Genomic DNA, 21,335 nt, shown 5'->3' on the forward strand with positions numbered 1-21,335 from the left:
TTTTTACTTTTAGGGAACATGCCTTTTCAATCTTCTTCACAAATGTAGCGAATGCGAATAATAGCGTGATAATAAAAGTTGAAGTTATTTCATAAGAGTTAGGTTATCAAATCTAACGGTTCTTACTAACAAAGAAGTATACCCGATTTATACCATAATGGCAATTTTATGTTTTAAACCGCTATAAGAAAAATATAATACAAAATAGAAAAATATAAACAATTTTAGAGTAAAATAATTTTAGGAAGTTACAAATATGTAAAATGATCTAATATTATTATTAATATATTATTATTGTTATTATTTTTAAACTATTTAATTTGTAAACAAAATCACGCAAATATTCTCACTTTTCAAAAATTCGTTTTTAGCAGACTTTAGAAAAAAGTCATAAATGTACCTATAAATTGTAGGTGTTTCTTTAATTATCTAAACAAATCACGTGTCAGTATTAATATGGTATAGTTTCCAAGAAATAAGTGTCGCTTTAGCAAGATGTCGATTGTGTAGTAACCTAGTTCTTTTATATAATTCATAAGCATTTCTTCTTCATACTTTTACGTGAAAATGATACAGTAAAATTTTATTTTCTTAATTTCAAAATATTCCTTAAATATTCAAATAAACGTAATTAAAAAAATTTTTGTATCTTTGTTTACTATTAAATTATTAAAAATTCTTTCGCTCAATGCTTGAAAGTAATTTAAAGAAAACTATACAGTTAAAGAATTTAAAAATATTGAAGAATGCCCCTACACAGAAAAAAATTTATTATCAAATCAACAATTTATTGTTTCATGTATAAGCAAGAATATAAAATCTTCTTGGAAGAATTTATAATCTTAAACAGACATATCAAGAAAATTTTTCTCTTTATGTAAGCAAATCATGTCTGTTTAAAATTATAAATTTTTCTAAGAAGATTTATATTCTTGCTTATATATGAAACAATGAATTGTTGAGTTGATATTAAACTTTTTTTCTGTGTACGTTCATCAATCGTAATACTTCCAAAATTTTATCAAATTCTTATGTGAAAGATATGCTTTAAAAAATATATATATTAAATAACGTAAAAAAAATTAAAATATAACTCAAGATTTGCTTTTGGCGCAAAGTAGTAGTATAATTTCTCTCATTTTTGAAAAACAAAACTGCTCACAAAGGTATTCGACGTGGAATTCAATCACTTTGCCAGGATAGCGTTTTTACGATTCTATAAAGTAAACATTTCAACATTTTATGCCGTCCCAACGGAAAGTCGAACTTTTATTTTCACTGACTTGTGCTATGCCATTCCACCCAGCGCGAACGGTGCTCATATATGGCCTATGAAATATTAAAATTTCTTCGACCTACGAAACATTACAGTTCAGCATAGCCATGCCGTTGAACAGGTGCGAATAATAGATAACGCTATTACGCACCTTCGGTAGGATGAATCGAGCAGTCGAAGCCACGAATCGAGACGGTCACCTATGTGATTTCGCTGTTAACATCTTGCGTTCGTCGTTTCGAAAGCTTTAGCTTACAACTCGATGCCCAATTGGCGAGTAAACTCTACGCGTTTCAAGCATCTCGTGTGTCCGATAACTCCCCGCTGTCATTGAAGTTACAAGGACGGCAAAACGTTAAACGTACACTTTGTGCAGGTAGCCACGAGTTCAAGTCCACCTAGTACCATCGCGAGTGAACGACTGACTCGCCGTAGCATGAAATACGGCTTATATAATAGCGAATGTTAAGGGTGAGCTTATAGCTCCTATCGATTTCTTAAAGAATGGAAAATGGTTACTGACGTTGACAACCGGTCGGGTGTCAAGGTGCAAACAAAAGCGACTTCCGAGGTAACATGACCTATACAGAATCGCTTAAAGCACGGCGAGAATAAAGCTAGGTTCACAGTAAAAGGACACGTCTCCGCAGTGAAGCATCGTGTCAGCACCCATTTATCGCGCGGCACTGTATTTCATCTGCAAAACGTGCCCTCATCGACCACCCACTCCCAAGCCCATCGTCGGAGCAGGTCTACCAGCAACATCGGGTAGTATTTCTAAGCGAATATAGACAGCAGTGACTGCATTAATGTACGAAGATCTAAAAGAAAGGCAAACACACGAGGAGACGGAAAGAGGAAATATCTGTGTGTAAAATGATGGATTGTAAAACGGTGAATTATACGTACATATACGAGGTCTGTAAATAAAGTAATGAGACTGATTTCTTTTTAAGAATGTATTTATTTTCAAATTACAAGTCTTGTTTATCTCCTTCAAAATAATCGTCTTGGGAGGCCACACACCGCTGTAGACGCCTTACTTTTTGCGCTGGAACTCATTGAGTAAAATGGCTTCAGTTTGTCGGTTACGGCCTTTTCAATGCTTTCCACCGTCTTCCAACGACGTCCTTTGAGGCACTCCTTTAATTTCGGGAATAGAAAAAAGTCACACGGGCTCAGATCAGAGGCGTAAATGGGATCGTGGGAGCACAGGAATATTTTTTGTTTCTTTTTGTTAAAAATTCTCTCACAGACGCTGTGTGACAAGGAGCATTGTCGTGATAAAGAATCGATCTAATCCTTAGCAATGTTATTGCTTTTTTATTTTTTTTTTTTATGTTTTAGTGCAGTTTCATACCAAACTTGATTGCACATCTTTGTTCAAAATTTGGTCTCCATTTTTGTGACACACACAAAAAATCTGTTTCGCAAAACCTACACTAAAATTAGCGTGGTGACGCGACCGAATTGAAACTCGTACGGAACGTCTGTGAAGAGTTAAACTAACAAGGAAACATCTCGAAGTGTCACGCCCCGATTTTAATGAAACTTTACATACATTTAGGTAACATAATTAGATAATTTTAGAAAATACTAGTTGCGGCGAATATACGGTTTTAAGGGGTGAAATCATTTTTTATAGGTTTTCAGCTTTTTTCCGTTATATCTCGAAAACTATTTGAGATATCAAAAAATGTTTTATACAAAAGATTTACAATTACCTGTATTTACATTAATAACATTTTTTTTTAAATAATTATATTTTAAAATTAAAAAAAAATTGTTTTAAAAAAATTTGCGGCGAATGTTGCAACTGATATTTTCTAAAATCATCTAATTATTTTATTATCTAATTGTATGTAAAGTTTCATTAAAATTGGGGTGTGACACTTCGAGAGATTGTTTCCCTTGTAAATATCACGTAAACGTCGAGCCCGCAGTGTTGCTAAATCCTGAGATACGCAGTCAGTCTCATTACTTTATTTACAAACCTCGTATAAAAAAACAGTAATTGGAATAGTAAAAAGATTCTCCGGTCTTACGTAATACAAAAATTTGATGAAATTTTGAGAATAAGTATATGATTAATGTACAGGCATTTCTAAATTTTCAAATTTTTTAACTAAAGAGTAACTTTAGTATCTACATCGCACCTAACAAAAACATGATTTATCAAAAAAAAACCAGTGACTTTAATTTATTTGCGCTTTGTTCAAAGAATTAATATTTATAATTGTAGGTTTTTAGGCTCGAACGAGATAAAATAAATGCTATGTTTTGCCAATATTAATCAAACAATGATAGATATATATATATATATATATATATATATATGATATATATTTGCCAATATTAACCAAACAATGATATATATATATAGGTATATATATATATGATATATTTATTTGTAATTATTATCATGTTCCACGCTCTATCTACGACTCCTAGAGGTCATGCACACATTCAAAAATCGATTTTATGTTTAAACTGAACTGCTTCTCTATATCGCAGTGCACCTCTTTGTATCGTTACCACTCGGCCATGCAACTACAGTGGACGAAACACTCAGTCTTATTGAATTATTGGACTTTCAATAGAAGTGTTGGACATCCCGTAATTTTTTCTAAACTTGTTTGATCACGATATTGTATACTGAGAATGACTCGAAATAGAAGGCTGGAATTATTTAATGTAATTGTTTTAAGCTGTGAAAAATAACCGTTGCGTTTAAATAACAGCGCTTCAACAACTCATATTTGCCCGCTTTTTTGTATTTTTTTTAAATTTATCAAATACTATTTATTTTGTTTAAAAAAATAAACTGTAACAATAAAAACCTCATACTATCTATGACTAGAAAAAATTAAAAATACAAAACTATTTTTTTTTCTTATAATTGGGAAAAAGTTTTGTTTAACTCTTGTATTTTTATCGTGTATTAAAATAGATTTATGGCCACTCATTAATGGGACAATCAAGTTAAGCAAAGAGTTATATACTTATCATAAAATAATCATTAAACCTTTTACATCTTTTACAGAGAAAGTAATCATGTTACGTAGATTGTAATAAATTGCTGCGCTATTCATAATATTGATTCAAATCACGATGGTTCCATTAATCCTAAGAGTAAAAAACTAAAATTACAAAGCAATACTATAACACAATAATAAAACATAAATGCATATAATAGAATAGTTGCAAGCAAATTATTTTTACTCCTTCTATTTTTTGCTAATATTTGCCGCGTAAATACCAGAGTTGTTCTGTAATTTTTTTTAGCTTTTTGTGTCGCAAATATTTATATCAAACCAATTTTTTTGAAATTTTATACTTAGGGAATTTATAGGCTGCTATTATAATTACAAATCAGAATTTAAAAATTTTAAATGGCTGATTCAATATATCAAACTAATAATTCCAAGACTATAGTCAATAAATATTTTTTGTAACTATTTTTTTTCGAAAAATGTGATTTAACATTCTGCAGCCAAAAGAACCCCGCAAACAAGTTAAAGAACAATAATATTTTTTAAATTTTTATTATTTTGGTTCTGCCAACTTAAATTTTTGATTTTCAAAAATTGGGACCTCAGATTTATGTGCTGCGACCTAAAAAAAAACCTAGAAATTAAGTTTAAAAATAATAAAACTACTTTTTTTATTAATCATACCTGTTCCGCTATTTTCAATTTTCAAAATTTTAACCTCAGATTAAAATTCAATATCTAAAAAACTCTTAGAACATTGTAAGAGATATTCAAACTACTTAAATTTATAATAGAAAATATCGATTTTCTATATTTATTAAAAATAAGCAATTTTTAATTACAAAGTACAACATAGCAAAATATCCGATAAAAATTCTGAAAAATATTAGGTTATTCTAAATGCATATCTAAATTGCCGTTTTTATATTAATAATGATTTTAGAAAAAGCATAAATTTTGACACTATTTGTTTAGTTATAATAATTACGAAAATAAGAATTTATGATGGCTTACTTTTTATAACATTTATTTATGTTCTAGGAACTCTACGAAAACAAAAGACCCCCGTACTTAATATCAAGAAGATTATTAAAATAATTAAAAACTGAAGCGAAAAAAAGATGGGATTGTGTGCCTTATCATGACGTAAAGAGCTACATTTCTAAAATAACAGTAAGTTTTATGAGAAGGTGAGTTTCAAGTAATTTAATGGCACATAAAAAATATAAGAATTTTTATAAGCTATTTTAATTTTAGGAAAGTATAAGTAACGAACTACTGTCATTTTTATTTTTTTATAATAACGATTTGATAATGACGTTATAATTTTTCATAATGATAATGATAATGATTACTTATTAAAAGTGTCTATTCCAACCCTGGCTTTACCATATTATGAAAAATTATAACGTCATTACCAAGCTATCAGTATAAAGAAATAACGGTAACGGTGTTGTAACATCCCGGTGTAACATAACGGTGTTATTACATCCCATTCCATCGCCGTACTGTAAAAAAATCCATACCGTTACGCAAATAATAAATGTAAAAATCAGTCCTGTAAATATTTTAAAAAATTATGTAATTTTACAAAAATTATGTCATAATTCCTGAAACAAATTTATAGACTTGTTTTCATTGTGTAAATGTATATTATATTTTTTTATGTTAAAAATTACGTATGTGACAGGATATTTTAAATATTTCTATGTAATTATTCAAATTTTTGTAACATTACGTAATGCAGTAATATTCCAAGTAACGCTGTGAAATATAATGTAAAATATAGCATTTACATGCATGCGCGCAATTCTGTCCCGCCTAGCATCACTGTAGGTGCACTGCATGCACAGTAATCATTTTATTGTTTACATGTACAATAGAGAGACAATATTTAAATAAATAATAATATACAATAATTGCAAAAATTATTGTTACATTATCATTCTATAATTTTTTATATTGTAAATTTATTCTGCAATCTGCTTAATTACAAATTAAGAAATTAATTTTGTTCTTCTATATTGCAAATTTACAAACGCGTGGAAATTTATAACTATTATAGTGAGTCTAAAAATCCCAGTTTAAATAACATTTTATACTTTTTAGTATATTTATAAGAAAGTATCAAGTTTAAAAAACATTTAAGTTTAAAATTTAAAAAAATAAAGTTTCACTGTATTATTTTTATATTATGAAATGTTTTCTCTCTCTCTCTCTCTCTCTCTCTCTTTCTCTCTCATAAAATGTACAATTTTTTAAAAAATATGTTACACTAAAATGTGGCTATGTTGCTTATTATTACATTTAAATGAATGTTATGAAAAATTCTTTTCAATTTTTTCCGCGTTAATATTGTAAAAAAAATTTTGTTAAATAACAGATTATTGTTTTTTCTTTTTGCTCAAATTTTATTTATTACTATTTTGAAGCTAAAAACTTTTATATTGAAAGATATATGTATAAAATAAAAAATCAAGTGACTCCCTTCCACTCTTTTAAACTGAAAAACTCCCTTAAATTCACGATGCAGCGCAAAATTAAAGAAAAATCGCAATAAACGTGAAGCTTCCAATCTTTCATTTCTGACATATAGCAGCTTTGTTCTACACGACTGCTTTATTCCTCCCTCGACAAAAGAGGTGATCCAATTCAATCCGATTTGTTGGAAAGTCAATCGGTATGTAGCGCGCGTATCCGTCACGCCTGCTCTCCCGCGTTAGTTTTACGTTTAACTTTCGTTATTAAAAGTAAGTTCGACCGAGATCAAGCCGACGACGAGACGTTCCGTCGCTCCACCGGAAAAAAGAGCAAAACAGATATCTCTAACGTCTCCATCTACTTACGGTCACGTCGCTTTTACGCGTAACGTCGCTGCCGCATTACGACCTTATCGATTTTCTTTCAACCGGGACTAACTCGCGACTGCCATTTAGTCGCAACGGCTGCGCAAAAATAGCATCGGATTATTAATTAGCGCCGACGTCCCGACGTCTATAAACCGCGATAACCCACATTCACCCACGAGAAACAAGAATTTAACGTCTCGCTATTCTTTCCGCCCTAATACGCGTGTCGTGTTGCGTAGCCGCTCTTCTTCCACACGATCATTTTGCTCTCTTAATGATCTCCCCTCCGACTCTTCGGGCTGGAATGATTTAATCACATTACCCACGCGATCCCGGACCGGCATTGATGCCGGACCGACGAGATAACGCGCAACGCTCGTTAAACGAAAGATCACGTTACTTTGCCGCATCATAAAAGGTAAGATGTTTATGTACGTGTTACATTGTATATTCCTTCGTTTTAAACTCGATCGAAGGGAATGATCCCCTCGCATCCCGCGGAAAGTGTAACGAGCTTACGCTATCTCTGAAACTAAAAGCATGGGAGGAGGGGGGAAAAAGAGAATCCTCTCGGATCATCGGGTTTGGCAAAAAATGTAAAAAGTCTCGTGTGCAGGTGTACGTGTCAGCTGTAACGATCAAATAGCTAACCCGATTAAGACAGCTTGCACGTTTGCTGTATCCATACCAATTCGAGCTGATGATAAAAACGTTTGCTTTTCCATCAAAAAATTGAAATAAACGAGTTGGTTCGATTACGTTACAAAAAATTCTCCTTCTCAGCGAAAGATAATTCCTAATGTGAATAATCAGGTCTTTGATAAGAGGGACGCTGTCTCAAATCAAAATTGTTTAATCGCGATATTGTTTCAACGTTAAAGAGAACAGCAAAATGCAATCCATTTTTCAGGTGGACCAATTTCGGAGATTAAGCTCTTTATTAATAAACGATAGAAATGTGTATTTCGATGTCATGTGCAGGTGTCAACATCAATATCAATATCAATATCAATATCAATATCAAGCTGCCACTTACTATAACGGCAAACGTCATACAGATCCGCAACGTGCACTTGATCCATTTTTCACGAAAATTGCATTTAAACACGAGTGTGCGCAGTTAAACTCTTGACGCACTGATATACCGTGATAAAATAAATGCGATCGCTTTTTCACGAGTCTTCTTTGTCAAAAGGAAATTAAATTGCTTTTCATTACTTGTAAATGGAAACGCGTAATTTAATAAAACTTAAAAGTTTCCCACCGCCGCCGTGCTCTTCCGCAGGATTGATTCGAGATATTCCTCATGTCTCGCGGTATCGCGAAAAGCGGTCGACTTTTTGGTCTTATCGGCAATTACTGAACGTCCCCGCACACCCCCGTAGCGAGCACCGGCACCGGTTGTGCTCGTGCACATACAAACACACACACACACACACACAAATATATAGTTATGCACTCAGTCTATGCCACTGGTATTATATAGCATGACTAATTATACTTCAGCCTGCGGCATATCTCGTTGCGCGGCTTCACAAGAGGCGAAAAGCACCCTATTAAATCTCAAGCTTTGCGGCCACCCTTTCCACGCGCAGGGAAGAAAACCGCGAGACGTCAATACGAGAGCGTCAGGCGTGCGAATGGGGCGGTAGGCATTTGTGCTAATCCTCAAGCTTCCTACTTTGTTTTACGACCGCTTCTTTGTGTTTTCCTCTCTCTTACCTCTCTCTCTCTTTCTCTCTCTCTCTATCTCGTTTTTCTCTTCCTTCCTAGAGGTTAGTATATTGTTGGCATTCTCCTCGAGACTGCGTCGAGATGCGCGCGCGCGATGACACGTCTGTTTCATATTCTTGTAGTATTTCCTAGCCTTTCTCAAATGACAGAGTACGTTTGACAAATGAGAAAATTCTTGAAGATGATATTACAAGTGCATTATCATCAATTTGAATCGTCCTAGATAGAGAACGGAACTTCAAATTCAATCTATGTCATATTATATCCTGGGAAAAAATTGTTTACATATAATTATATATAAAATATGTCTATATATAGATATATGTAAATATATATAATTATATATAGTTATATATAATTGTGTATATATATAGTTATATATACATAAAAATTTTTTCTAGGTTTATGCATGTCCATATAATTATATACAATTATATATATTTTAATATATGTAGACATATTTGGTATATAATTATATATAATTATACATGAAAATTTTTTTCCCGAGTTGTATTACAACTTATTATTGCAAATTATTAAAGATTACAGGCGCGATTTAGTTCAGTTTCTAAAGATTAAGGAAGCGGTGAGGAAGACATAGGAAAACACGCAAAATTAAAACGCCATCAAAAATTTACGCTTTGAATCTTTAAGTATTTATTTAAACAAATCCCAACATTCCAAACATTGATAGTTGTATATACGTATGGGTGTGTCTTTTGTATCTGTGCGCTTTCTATAGACACAAGATAGATTGTAGCAGCATGTCAATTTGCCTCCGCGGTTATCTATGTTATGTCCATAGTATCCTTCTTTTCGTGAATTCTGTATGTGTACTCGCTGTCATGCAAGTATCTACCATCATTTCTTTGATCTGCAGATCATCTAATTGAATCGCAGTTTTTCCTCTAACCGCTTTTTTACAAAAAAAAAGTTCTTAACTAAACATCTTATTTTTATAAGTTCGTAAATATGTTGAAGGGTAAAGTATTATATCTCTGCATTATTAATAATTTTGCGAATTAGCGTCTCAATTCACTAAAAATCCATTTTTTACCGATAGTTGAATGATTTAACCCTCTATAATCGAACAAATTTCACAGTCGATGAAAACATTAATTGCGAGATATAAATTAGTTATTGAATTTTAATTTATAAATGTTACAAAAGAACGCAATTTATAACTTTAAAATTATAACGAGTGATAGTATACGAGATTATACAGTGTTGCGCTTAGATAACTTAAAATCATCTAAATAACATTACATGTAAATATATCTTAAATAATACAAAGATTAATCAATTTTAATTCATCTAGATAAATGGTAAGACTATATATGGTTTTATCTAGATAATTTTTAGACAATACCGCTATTGAGCAAATCAGTTTAGAATGTAAAAGTAATATGTTTATCAATATGTTTATATTTTAATTTTTAAATCTTTATTTCTTAAAAACATCAGTTCTGCAAATAATTTAATACGACAAAAAACATTTCTTTTTTTATTTAATACGCAAGAATAAAAATCAAAGTTTAAAAAATATAAGGATATTTAATTTATATAATATAATGACAAAATTTCTTGTAAAGCTTACGAATTTATAGTTATGGGTAAATTTTTATATTGCGCTACTATTGATTTGTACAATCTGGGCTGCGTTCTGATATACATCGCCAGTACTAAAAATCTATAGTTACTTATATATACTATAGATTTTTAGTACTGGCAATAAATTTCAGAACGTAATCCTGTTATTATCACTTTGATCAATTCTTTTTCAGAATAAATGGTAACTTGAAGACTATGGATAAAACAATTATATTACTCATTCTTATTATTGTTCACATTTTACATTAAATAATTTGGAAAAAAGTCACACTTTTTTTAAGATAAAAATGAAGATAATATATATTCTAGTAATCTATATAAAAATGAATTTATTTTTTATCTAAATGATTATCTAGATAATTTTATATAAATAATCGCAAACACTATTTGTATACATATATATAACGTATTTTTTTATTAACAATAAGTATGAAAGTCCACAATAATTTACAGGGTGACAAGCAAACAAAATAGCGCTTTAAAACAATACAGATATATAAATATGTAAACTTCAAATCAGATCGCGTTCATAAAGGGTCAAATCTCAAGGGTCAATTCTCGTTGAGAAAAAAAAATCCGGTTTCTAATTGACTGAAGACTCTGCAGACGAAAGGAACGGTGACAATAAAGAGCTTTCGCGGGGCTCAATTTTAGCCGCGCAAATGACAATAAGCCCGCCCAGTCGCGTTAGTTACGATGCAAATGAAGCTAACTTGACGATCGTATCCAAATTCAACGAACGACTGTTTATTCCCCCAGCGTTTCGTGGATCGATCGACAACTCCTCGATTTTGTATGGCGCGATACTTCCCCCACCCACCCCTTCCTATCCTCGACGATATACCTTAACATCATCAGCATCCTGCCGGTAGACGATAACACACGCGAGTGCAATCGAATCAATTATGGCAAGTTTCCCCTGTGACTAGGTTAATTAGGAGTTAGGTTACTTACGGTGGCCCCTCGCGCGGTTTCTCTCCCTCGTCATTTACTCGAAAAGTCTTACGGTCATAAGGGTGCTTACGACGACAACGATCGCCTGGTCTCTCTGCTCCGGTACTTTTGCGATCGTACTTATTTCTTGGAGTTTTCAAGTCAATTCTTGCACTTTCGAATTACATTTCGTCGAGAAGCGTTGCGCATTCCGTCGTGTAACGAGACGAACCAAGATCAAAACTTGCCCAGCCTCCAAAAAGTTCGTATATATCTTATGTTACATACAAAATGTTTGACTTACACTCCAGTAACAACTTCTTTGAGGAATTTTGCAACAATATTCAATGCCACTCTTAAAGTATATCTCATAAAATTGGAACTTGGTAAATTTTGATCCTAAACGCCCCTTTAAGCTAACCTTTCGTAAATTAGATGTACATTTTTGGTGCCGTTTATAATAAACAATTTTTCTTTTCATTGTGTGTGTAATATAAATTGCTCTTGTATGTAGTATTGTACAAATCCAATCTGGTTCAGAACATTAATCGCGTATTATAGAAGCCAATTCGATACGTCTAAGCACCCCGAAGAAAAACATAAAAAATTAAGATGGACCCGAATACTTTTCGCCTTTCAACTACCATATTTTCAATATTGCCTGAAAATTTACAACGTACAGGTGACTCTCAACGACAAATTCTATCATTACTATCAAGAATACAAGCCAAATACAAGCAATAAATTTAAATTTTGATTAAAGGAAAAGATATCTTCAAACAAATGAAAATGTTAATACATTATAAGTGGAATGGATTAGCTTTAACCAAATGCAGAAGTAAGCTGACATATTATAAATCATAGCGTTTATGCACGGACCAATTTCCAATTGGTCGAAAGTAGGAACTCTTATCTAAACAATTTTCTTTTGCAACAGTCATCAAAAAGTTGTATCCAATTTATAACTTTCTGAAACAACGCAACTTTGCCACCATCCTTTTCCCTTCTCCTCCCTTCAAGGTGACTATTAAAGTCAGAGAAAAGTCGTGCCACAATGCTCCCTGACAAATGTATACATCGTAAAGATATCTCGTACAACGCAGTCGCTTCCAATGGAACGCTAAAACTTCGCGCACCGAATTCTTCCCGCAAATATAATTTTACAGCGACAATTTTTAAAACAAATACCGGCGAGTCACCTGTATCCTCTTAAGTACTCCCCGTCGTCATTAAACCGTTTTGACCCTATCTCGTGTCAAACATATTCTAATTCCTTGCACAAGATTGCACACACACACACACACACACACACACACACACACACACACACACACACACGCACGCACGCACGCACGCACGCACGCACGCACGCACGCACGCACGCACGCACGCACGCACGCACGCACGCACGCACGCACGCACACACGCACACACGCCCAATTACGCTAACGAAAGCCAACATCTCGCGCAGAGAGTTCCCCTTTCCCTACACCCTCTTCTCTTTTTACCCTTCTCTTTCCACACTTTTATCCCTCTCGCTTATGTCTCACGCACGTTCTCTCGCACAAACATATATATCAATAGCTAGTCATTCTCGTCGTCTTATGAATCTAGTAGAAGTCGAAGCACAAGACTACCAATTCCTCAATTAATTCCATTTAGTGTTGTGGCAAGATTCGGGCCTAAGTTAGCCCGAGCACTAAGACGGGCACCGTGCATGCCTATCGTGTGATGTCTTTTTTTCATTTCTTTTATTCCTGAGATTACGTCAATCCCCAGTTTTTGCGACACCGCGCCGCAACGTTCGCCGGATCGGACCCGGCTAATAAGTCAGTGAACTATGGGTTCGGCCGATCCGTGAATTTCAATCGCCAGACGTTGCCGTCCCTAATGGACGGACGAAGATTCACGTCTCGGATACAAAGGGACTACTACGAACCTCCTGTGTGCTCTCTTACGTGTTTACGTGCCCGTTTGCGCGTTTAAATTGTGTTACACAACGTGGATCACGAAACGAAATGCTCGGTAAGAAACACCTCGAAATAAAGCACATTTTCAACGCTGCTGACTTGTACGTGGGCACACGCGGCACTATACAGTTCCGCTTGGAGCGAGTAAAAATTATATTTCACTTTCTTCAATCGCGAAAACGCTATGCACACGTCGGCATCCATTCTTGACGAGGATCACTCGAACAACAAGGATTATGAGCTTGAACACGTTTGTGTAATGTTCAGCGGTCTGTAATAAGTTTTAAGTGTAAGAACGGTTTCGTGAAGAGAATTTATTAATACGAAGATGATCACGCCTTTATCCTCGCATAAGTTAACGAGCACGCAAGCATAAGAACGTGCTATTTATTCTCAAACGGAAGCAAGGAAATAATCTCGTGTGAGAAAATTTGTTTCGACAGTGACTGAGAAAAGCGTGCCTCTCATGCCTCTCTCTCTTTCTCTCTCTCTCGCTCTCGGGGAAGTGTATCCTCGATAATAATCAGAGTTCAAAGGCGCCCGTCACCTATACTTGATCTCGATCGGCGTCGTCCTCTCATCGCACTCTTCAATATCAAAGATCTCAAGAGAGCGGAGTCTTGCACCCTATCATACGGAGATCTCTTGAATCTGCACGCGCTTCTTCGCGCTACCGGGGGTCCCGGGCTGGCGCAGAATTCCCGGACACGTGAGACCGACGTTCGGCGCCGGGACTTTGGGCGGAGGTGGCGGTTCCGGCAACTCATCATTCTCGTCCTCGCTGTCGTGATGAAGGCCACTGATGTTGTTAACGTCGTCCATCTGGGCGATGGTAGCATCTACGCAGGGCGATGGCGTGCGGGTCCGCTGAATGCACGGGTTTTTGCTGTAAGATGGTGGTTCCAGGATCCGTTTACCGCCGCCGGGCGGCGGCGAGCACTGGAATTCCTGCAGCTGCAGCTCGAGTTCCTGCACGAGCTTCGCCTTGTGCGGCGGCAGCATCGACGACGACGAGTCCATCAGACTCATGGAAGACGGCAGTCGCTGCTTGCCCGAACCCGAGGTGTCCATGCCGGAGCAACCGGCCTCGAGAAACTCCTCTTTCTTCTTGTTGCTGAAAGCGCCCGACAGACCGCCGCCAGTTGTGTTTCGATCGCGCTGATGGTAGATCCCAGCAAAGATCAGGATGTTGAGCAGCAGCAAGAACACGCCTACCGCGATAGTGACCGTGAGGGCTGTGGTGTAACTCTGGTAGTGGCTGGACGCAAGTTTGCGCAGGAGGTTGTTGGGGCCTGGACCCAAGTTCGAGATCTGCAACGTTCGCGAGGTGGTTGGCGTGATGGTCGTTGCGACGGTCGCGTTCGGAGTGCATTCCGTGCTCGATAGCGCAGTCAGTATCGAGGAGGGTTCCGTGGGAGACGGCATAGGTAACGGGGGAGGCGGAAGAGGTACAGCCGTGCTCTGCGGGCGCACCGGACCCTCGTAGAGACCGGGATTCTCCGCGAGATGATGATGTCGCATATTGATCTCGTAGCCCGGCCGGTGCAGCTGCGGCAGTAGATTCAGCCAGAGAGACATCTTGTGGCCCCTGTAGTGCGAACGCATCTCCGGGCTGTGAGCGGCCTCCAAGTACAGCTGGTTTATGGAATCGTACGAGTCCCAGAATGGCGGACTCGTCGTCAGTCCGTTCTCCAGTCCCGAAGACAAGGGACTCACGCCATTCGGATCCCTGGAACAACGAGTGAACCTTCGACTTTTTGACATGGATTGAAATCGATCGGCGATTGATCGGCTTGATCGTTTTCTTTCGCGTTTCACGTTGCGTTCCTATTTTGTTGGATTGCTAAATATTTAGTATCATAGATACCGTACAATATTATTCCAAATTTTATTTATTATGTAATTAATTTGAGGCATGTGATTTATTTAAAATAAATAAATATTGTTATAATTTCACTAATTTGCAGGAAATTGTTGGAATTGTGTTATTGGAAATTGGCAGCTAAATTCCCAGACCCAAAGCGCAAAGATCTCACGCGTCTTTGAGCGATAATTCGCCGCGGGCAAAATTCCATTACGAAAATCCGCCGTGTCCATGACAGAGTAATCATCCAGATAGCCGCCGATCCGCAATTAGAGATGCCAAAATCACTTCGCGTCTTCGCCACTAACAAGTCTACTTCGAGATTGCGAGCTTTCGCTGAGCGCGTTAACGGCCTTTGCGGGAGTTTGACTCCAAAATCCTCTCGCAGCTGTAACTTTACCCTTACTACCACTACCAACCTTTACGGACTCCCCTCACGGAGAGTAATCGAAGTGTATGCGATGCTTAAGTTCCGAAGAACTTTGAACCGGGTGAATTAACGAGAGAGGTTCACTTATCCGATTAACCCTTTCGCGCCCATGCACCGGTTTCACGTCGTAGTGTCGCCAATTAATGTCAATCGCATATTTCATTCGGCAAAGCGTTAATTAAATGGTACGTTAACTTTTCGCAGTTATCCACGAAAACATTCGTCAATTAAGTTAAATTCGTCGATTAAACTCGAGAAAGATGTGAAATATCTGCAACGTACTCCGCTATCTACGCGATAACATTTTTATTATCGTCCTAAACCGCCTCATCTTTAATGGACGCAGTCAGTTCACATTAATTTCATTCGCCGAACGCGGAAAATGAGAGAAAAGCTGCAGAGACTTACCCGCGCCTCACGAAGTTAGCCAGGTAATGTACGAGTAGTTTCGACAGATTCTCGTCGGCAGGAGTGTAGTTGCCAAAGGCGGGCAGCGCGGACGTGACTTCGCCGCGAAGAAGAGGTATACCCAGGAGATACGGCACCTCCTCGCCCCTCTGGCTCGGCTGGTCGCCCGGTTGAAAGTGTAGGAAATAGCCGCGTCCCTCCGAGGCCGAATGCAGTAAGGCCAGTCTGAGGAGCGGTGCAGCGACTTGGCCGTCTCCGAGGAGAGATAAGAGACCCTCGCAGATAGCTACGGGACTCTGCTCGCCCCGCTCCCAGTCGGTGTACTCGTTCCGAAGAGTCGAATAGATTTCATGCAAATGGTACCGGTAGGTGTTCCGGACGTAAGTGCGCAATATACGGTCCCTCCTCGTCTCGTTCAAGCCGCTCTGCGAACCGGTAAGAGTTTTCGCCCGTTTTCACAACGCGAAAGCGCAACGTGTGCTTCGTGAACGTTGTGCTCTTCTTCGCAAATTTATTGCAGTTTGCAAAACGTTCTCGCGCGATACTAACTTTGCATCGTCGATCATTCACGGATAATCGCCGAGAGATCTTACACGTACGAATAACCAAATGACGTTTCCGCCAATACATCTGCGTATGGATTATTAATTCGATCACGATCGTAAAGGCAGAAGCATCCTATTATAGCACGACGGCCAGTGGCCGTGACCATCGGGGAGTCAATAATATCCGGAACGATTGGCGAGCGCGAGCTTGTAATGCAATCATGTAAAGCTCGTCAATTTGTCAAACTATATCCAATCGATGTCAATTACATATTATGCATGAAGTGCCCGGTCATTAATCAGACGAATTACTTCCGCTCCAATATAAATTTCTTGATAAAATCGATATAAAAATAAAAGTATGACCAATAATAGCAGAGCAGGGAAAACAGATTAAAGGGTTTGAAGCTTTTTATTCTTCTAACAGGGACTTTGTGGAATCGCGTGGAACTATCTGAAAACCAGTTTTTAAAACAATCGGAAAATCAAAGGTGAAACGGAAGAGAAAATATGGTATAAATAAAATATTTCTTATTTCTTTATTTCTTTAGCGAAACCTTACGAAATATAAAATTGTAATCTCTGAGATCCGATTAGCAAACAAAAGAAACGAAAAAAAAATCGTGAACAAAGAGAAAGTACTGTAATTAATAAACAGGATTATGCAAAATGATCGTGGAGGTTTCATGAACTTTGTGGATAATGCATTTAATAATAATTACAGTCATGTTAATGGATAAAGAAAGTATTAAAGTTTTGTTTCAATCTAAACTTCTCATCAATCAGTAGCTTAAGCGTTCGCAAGATGGTGTCTCAAGGGATAACCTCTGTTTTTTCCCTTCAAGCTATTCTATTACAATTTTAATCGTAAATGCAAGACCATGAGCATCCAACCAATATCCAACTAATCACTGTCGAGTGCTCCGAAATAGTAACACCGCAATTTTGATTGTGATTGATCGATTTGCCCACAATCTTACAATTAAGACTAAAACTTTTTATGTACGTATGTATGACAGTCTTAACTAAGCGTCTCATCTTCTTAAATTCAATATACCACTTGCGAATCGAATTGTAGCAGATCCTTTCCAATTTTCGTACGAAAGTGTCGCTAGACCGACTTTGATTAAATTCGAGGACACAGAAAACTTTCTCTTTGGTGTCAGACGCCAACTTGCAAGCACGTAAGCTACTGAATATCAAAGTTCGAAACAAAACTTTAATGTCCATTTCCACTAACGTGATCTATGCGGTACGATAAAAATTGCAACAACATTTTTGCAGAAATATTTCATCGCAAGATCGTAACATTGCAAAAACGTTGCAAAATATCGCTGCAGCATTGCAGCAATGATAAAATGTCCTTTGGAGATATTGCAATGCAATATTGCAAAAATCAATGTAGTAGCAATAAAATGTGTTTTGGCATTTCTATGATATACATATTTCAAATATTATTATCTGATATAAACACTCCTGACACATAAAATTTCCAGAAATAGGTATCATATATTCCAGAATTAATGTTAACACGGAGTAAATAAAAATTTTATTATTAAGACGTATTTCATTTCCTTTCGTGTTTGTACTCAATTTTACGGATTTTGTTGTCGTTAAAGAACTCGTTTCATTAAAATGTGAATGAAAAATCTCATGAAGCTACGTCTTTTATTCCATTTTGTGTGATTTTTTTTTTAATTACAAGAAGTAAAACTTTACCCGTGGCACGTTCTACTCGTGAGCAAAACAGTGAACATTATTTTACGAAATATTTTTGAAGTGTTGCTGCCACATTGCTAAAATAAAATCTTTGCAATATCTCTGCAATATACAATAATGTTGCCACATTGCAATAATGTTGCAAGTTAATGTATTCCACTTACCTGTAAATCTTCCTTTGTAAGATTCACCCAAGCTTCCTCGGATGTCAAACCAAAGAGTAAATCACGGTCGCCGAAGTCCGCGAATTCAGCACCGGGCCCGGGCACAATCGGCATTAGTCCCGAAGAAGAGGCAGTGGGTTGGAAATTCTGAACAAACAATTCTTCTTTTTTAGCGTAACGCGCGTATCAATAAAATTCACTTTAACTCTCGATCACCTCTACATTCGGTCTCGCATTCTCTATACCGTTAAATGAATCACCGTTAGTGTTGCGCTTAGATAACTTAAAATTATCTGGATAAAAATAAATTACATGTAAAAGATAAAATGAAAATGATTTAATTTTAATTTATCTAGATAAAAGATAAAATTGTACATAATTTAGCTAGATAATTTTTAAATAATATCGCTATTGAGCAACTAATATAATTTAAGATGTAAAAATAATGTATTTATATTTTTATTTTTAAATCTATTTCTCAAAGACAAAAGTTATTCAAATATAATAGTTCGATCTGACAAACAATATTTCTGTTTGAATTTAAATCGATATGAATAAAAATCAAAGTTAAAAAAATGGAAAAAATATGTAACTCAACTAATGACTGACAAAATTTGTTATAAAAATTTTTGGACTTGTAATTTTGAGGCAACTTTTATATTTTACTATTACTGATCTGTGAAATCTGAGTTACATTCCGATATACACTGCCAGTACTAAAACTTTGTAGTTTACGTTATGTATACTATAGATTTTCAGTGGTCATGAATTTTGGAACGCAATATTATTGTTATTATTATTTTGAAAAAATCTCCTGTTTAAGCTACATATATAATAAATTGAAGGTTGAAGCTAAAGCTTTATTTTCGTTATTCTTCATATTATCTTAGATAACATTTCCAATATCTAAAGTAAAAATAGTGTGCATTACAATAATCTAAATAAAGACGAGATAGAGCTATTTCTTTATCTAGATAATTACCTGCACTGAAAAAAATGATCTGACTATATTAACAAAACTTGTAAGATTAAGTGTTTCTGGTGAAACCAAGCAAAATTTCTAATTATTACAATCAGAACGTTTGATAAGTTTCACTAGAATCTGGTAATTCCTACAAGATTTCTGATTCGTCCGTTTTCGAACAGACGTATTGGTTGAATCTACCAGATTTCTAAGTGATGCAACAAGACTCTTTTTCCAGTGTAGATAAAAAAAGATATATACAATTTTATATAAATAACAATCATTGTCAAATTCAAGCACACCTCCCCATCATGTAAACGATGTAGCTTGTAATTTCTAATATTTAACGTCGCATAAGCCGCGTTTGACGTTTTACAGCGAAGACAACGCAAGGAGGAGCTCGACTGCTTTGCAGTAAATTCGCAGCGGTTGTAGCAAATCGATGGTACACGCACGTTTGATCATCTCTCCCGATTTCGTGTTTAACGTCGCGATATCGCGACGAGCGCGAGCGCGAGCGCAAGCCCGAGAGCTACCAGAGACACTATCAACGAATGAGTTAATGGAGCATGCACGAAGTAGCTATTACGGTTCTCGGATTCGTCATCCGTCAGTCGGCCGCCGGTTCAATTAGCAGATTCATCGTTTACCTGTCGTCTCGTTCGCTCTTGCGCAAAATCAATACGCAGCGCCGGCCGGCCGCGTTGGGCTAATATCCGTATGCAATTACAACATTCGCGAATTTCGTAATCGCTCGGGTGAAATCGCGCGTCACTGCCCATGTTTATTTAACACCCGCCGTTATATTTATTTACATCGCGGTGGATATTCTACGCGTAATCTGCGTTTAAACGGCGGACGCGGGACAGCGCGCTAGTGTATGCTCCGCGAGAAAGGCAAATGGTGTAAATGCAAATTTTATGAAAAATGGCTTAACGTCAAAAGCGACGTCGAGCGGTAACGCTGCGCCGGACGTTCCGAAAACGGTAGATAACACATTCGCATGTCACATTTACAAAAAAGAAAACAGAACCGCCAACGCAATAATATTTTACAATAGTTTCCGCCAAGATCGAATCGACTTTAAGTTGATCTCTCTCCTTCTCTCTCTCTCTCTCTCTCTCTCTCTCTCTCGATTCTATGCCGAGGAACGGACAAACACAATTGATTAAACCGCAATTAAGATTAATTAATTGCGCATTACGGTTAACAGCGTAGTAAAACCGAAGCAATCAGGCAGAGCGGATCGTAAAGCGAGTGGAAACGGCGCATTACTGCTCTCCAGTCTCAAGATTATTGATTATCGGGGCAAATCGTCTCACCTGATTGACTGTCGGTGGCAGAACAGCCCCGTCGACGAAGGGCGCAAATCCGGAAGTAAATCTTGGCGGATCCAGCTGCACCGCCAGTAGCTCCTCCAGGCTCCTTAAACGAAGGCACGGTGCGATATCGTCGGTCTCGACGTCGCCGGGACATTCGATCTGCTCGGCGACGCGGCGCTTCACCGCGAGCGGATCTCGCTGCACCGCCCATGGCGAGAGGGCCGAACCACCGAGCAGAATCACCCTCCCGATCAGCTCTGAAATATTCGTCGAAAAAAAAGCTCTCGCTAGTTGCGATACAGTGAAAAAACATTGGGCGAGGAATTTCCGATAAATCTTTAATTATCGCACGAATAGCAGCAGTACATTGGCGCTTTATTATTCGGAAATTCGATACTTCGCAAACGGGAAATCAGCCTCTTATTATTTCGCGCGGTGTATGAAAGTTTTCCCCTTTTTAAATCTTATTTGTGCCCTTCCTTCTTACTGGAGCTTAAACGCGATTATACCGAGATCATCGATAAATCAACTTTAATTAACATGTCTCTCTATA

General features: G+C 36.7%; 2 protein-coding genes across 2 annotated transcripts in view; both read right to left on the reverse strand.

The window, feature by feature from the left end:
• Positions 1-1,685, reverse strand: part of LOC105204367 (sodium/hydrogen exchanger 9B2) — a 68,287-nt gene extending 66,602 nt beyond the window's left edge. Inside the window, exon 1 of the mRNA XM_011173426.3 lies at positions 1,428-1,685. The gene's annotated coding sequence lies outside the window, so the exon portion shown is untranslated. The remainder of the gene's footprint in view (positions 1-1,427) is intronic.
• A 10,185-nt stretch (positions 1,686-11,870) lies between these two features.
• The window catches only part of LOC105199207 (neuroligin-1), a 49,034-nt gene continuing 39,569 nt past the window's right edge, over positions 11,871-21,335 (reverse strand). Inside the window, exons 5-8 of the mRNA XM_011166183.3 lie at positions 20,783-21,039; positions 18,497-18,643; positions 16,069-16,493; positions 11,871-15,095 (exon numbers count right to left, since the gene is read on the reverse strand). Coding sequence (XP_011164485.2) covers positions 13,997-15,095; positions 16,069-16,493; positions 18,497-18,643; positions 20,783-21,039 — 1,928 coding nt within the window. The 3' untranslated portion in view covers positions 11,871-13,996. The remainder of the gene's footprint in view (positions 15,096-16,068; positions 16,494-18,496; positions 18,644-20,782; positions 21,040-21,335) is intronic.

The sequence above is a fragment of the Solenopsis invicta genome, chromosome 10, assembly GCF_016802725.1.
Source record: "Solenopsis invicta isolate M01_SB chromosome 10, UNIL_Sinv_3.0, whole genome shotgun sequence".
In the NCBI taxonomy this organism is placed as follows: domain Eukaryota; kingdom Metazoa; phylum Arthropoda; class Insecta; order Hymenoptera; family Formicidae; genus Solenopsis; species Solenopsis invicta.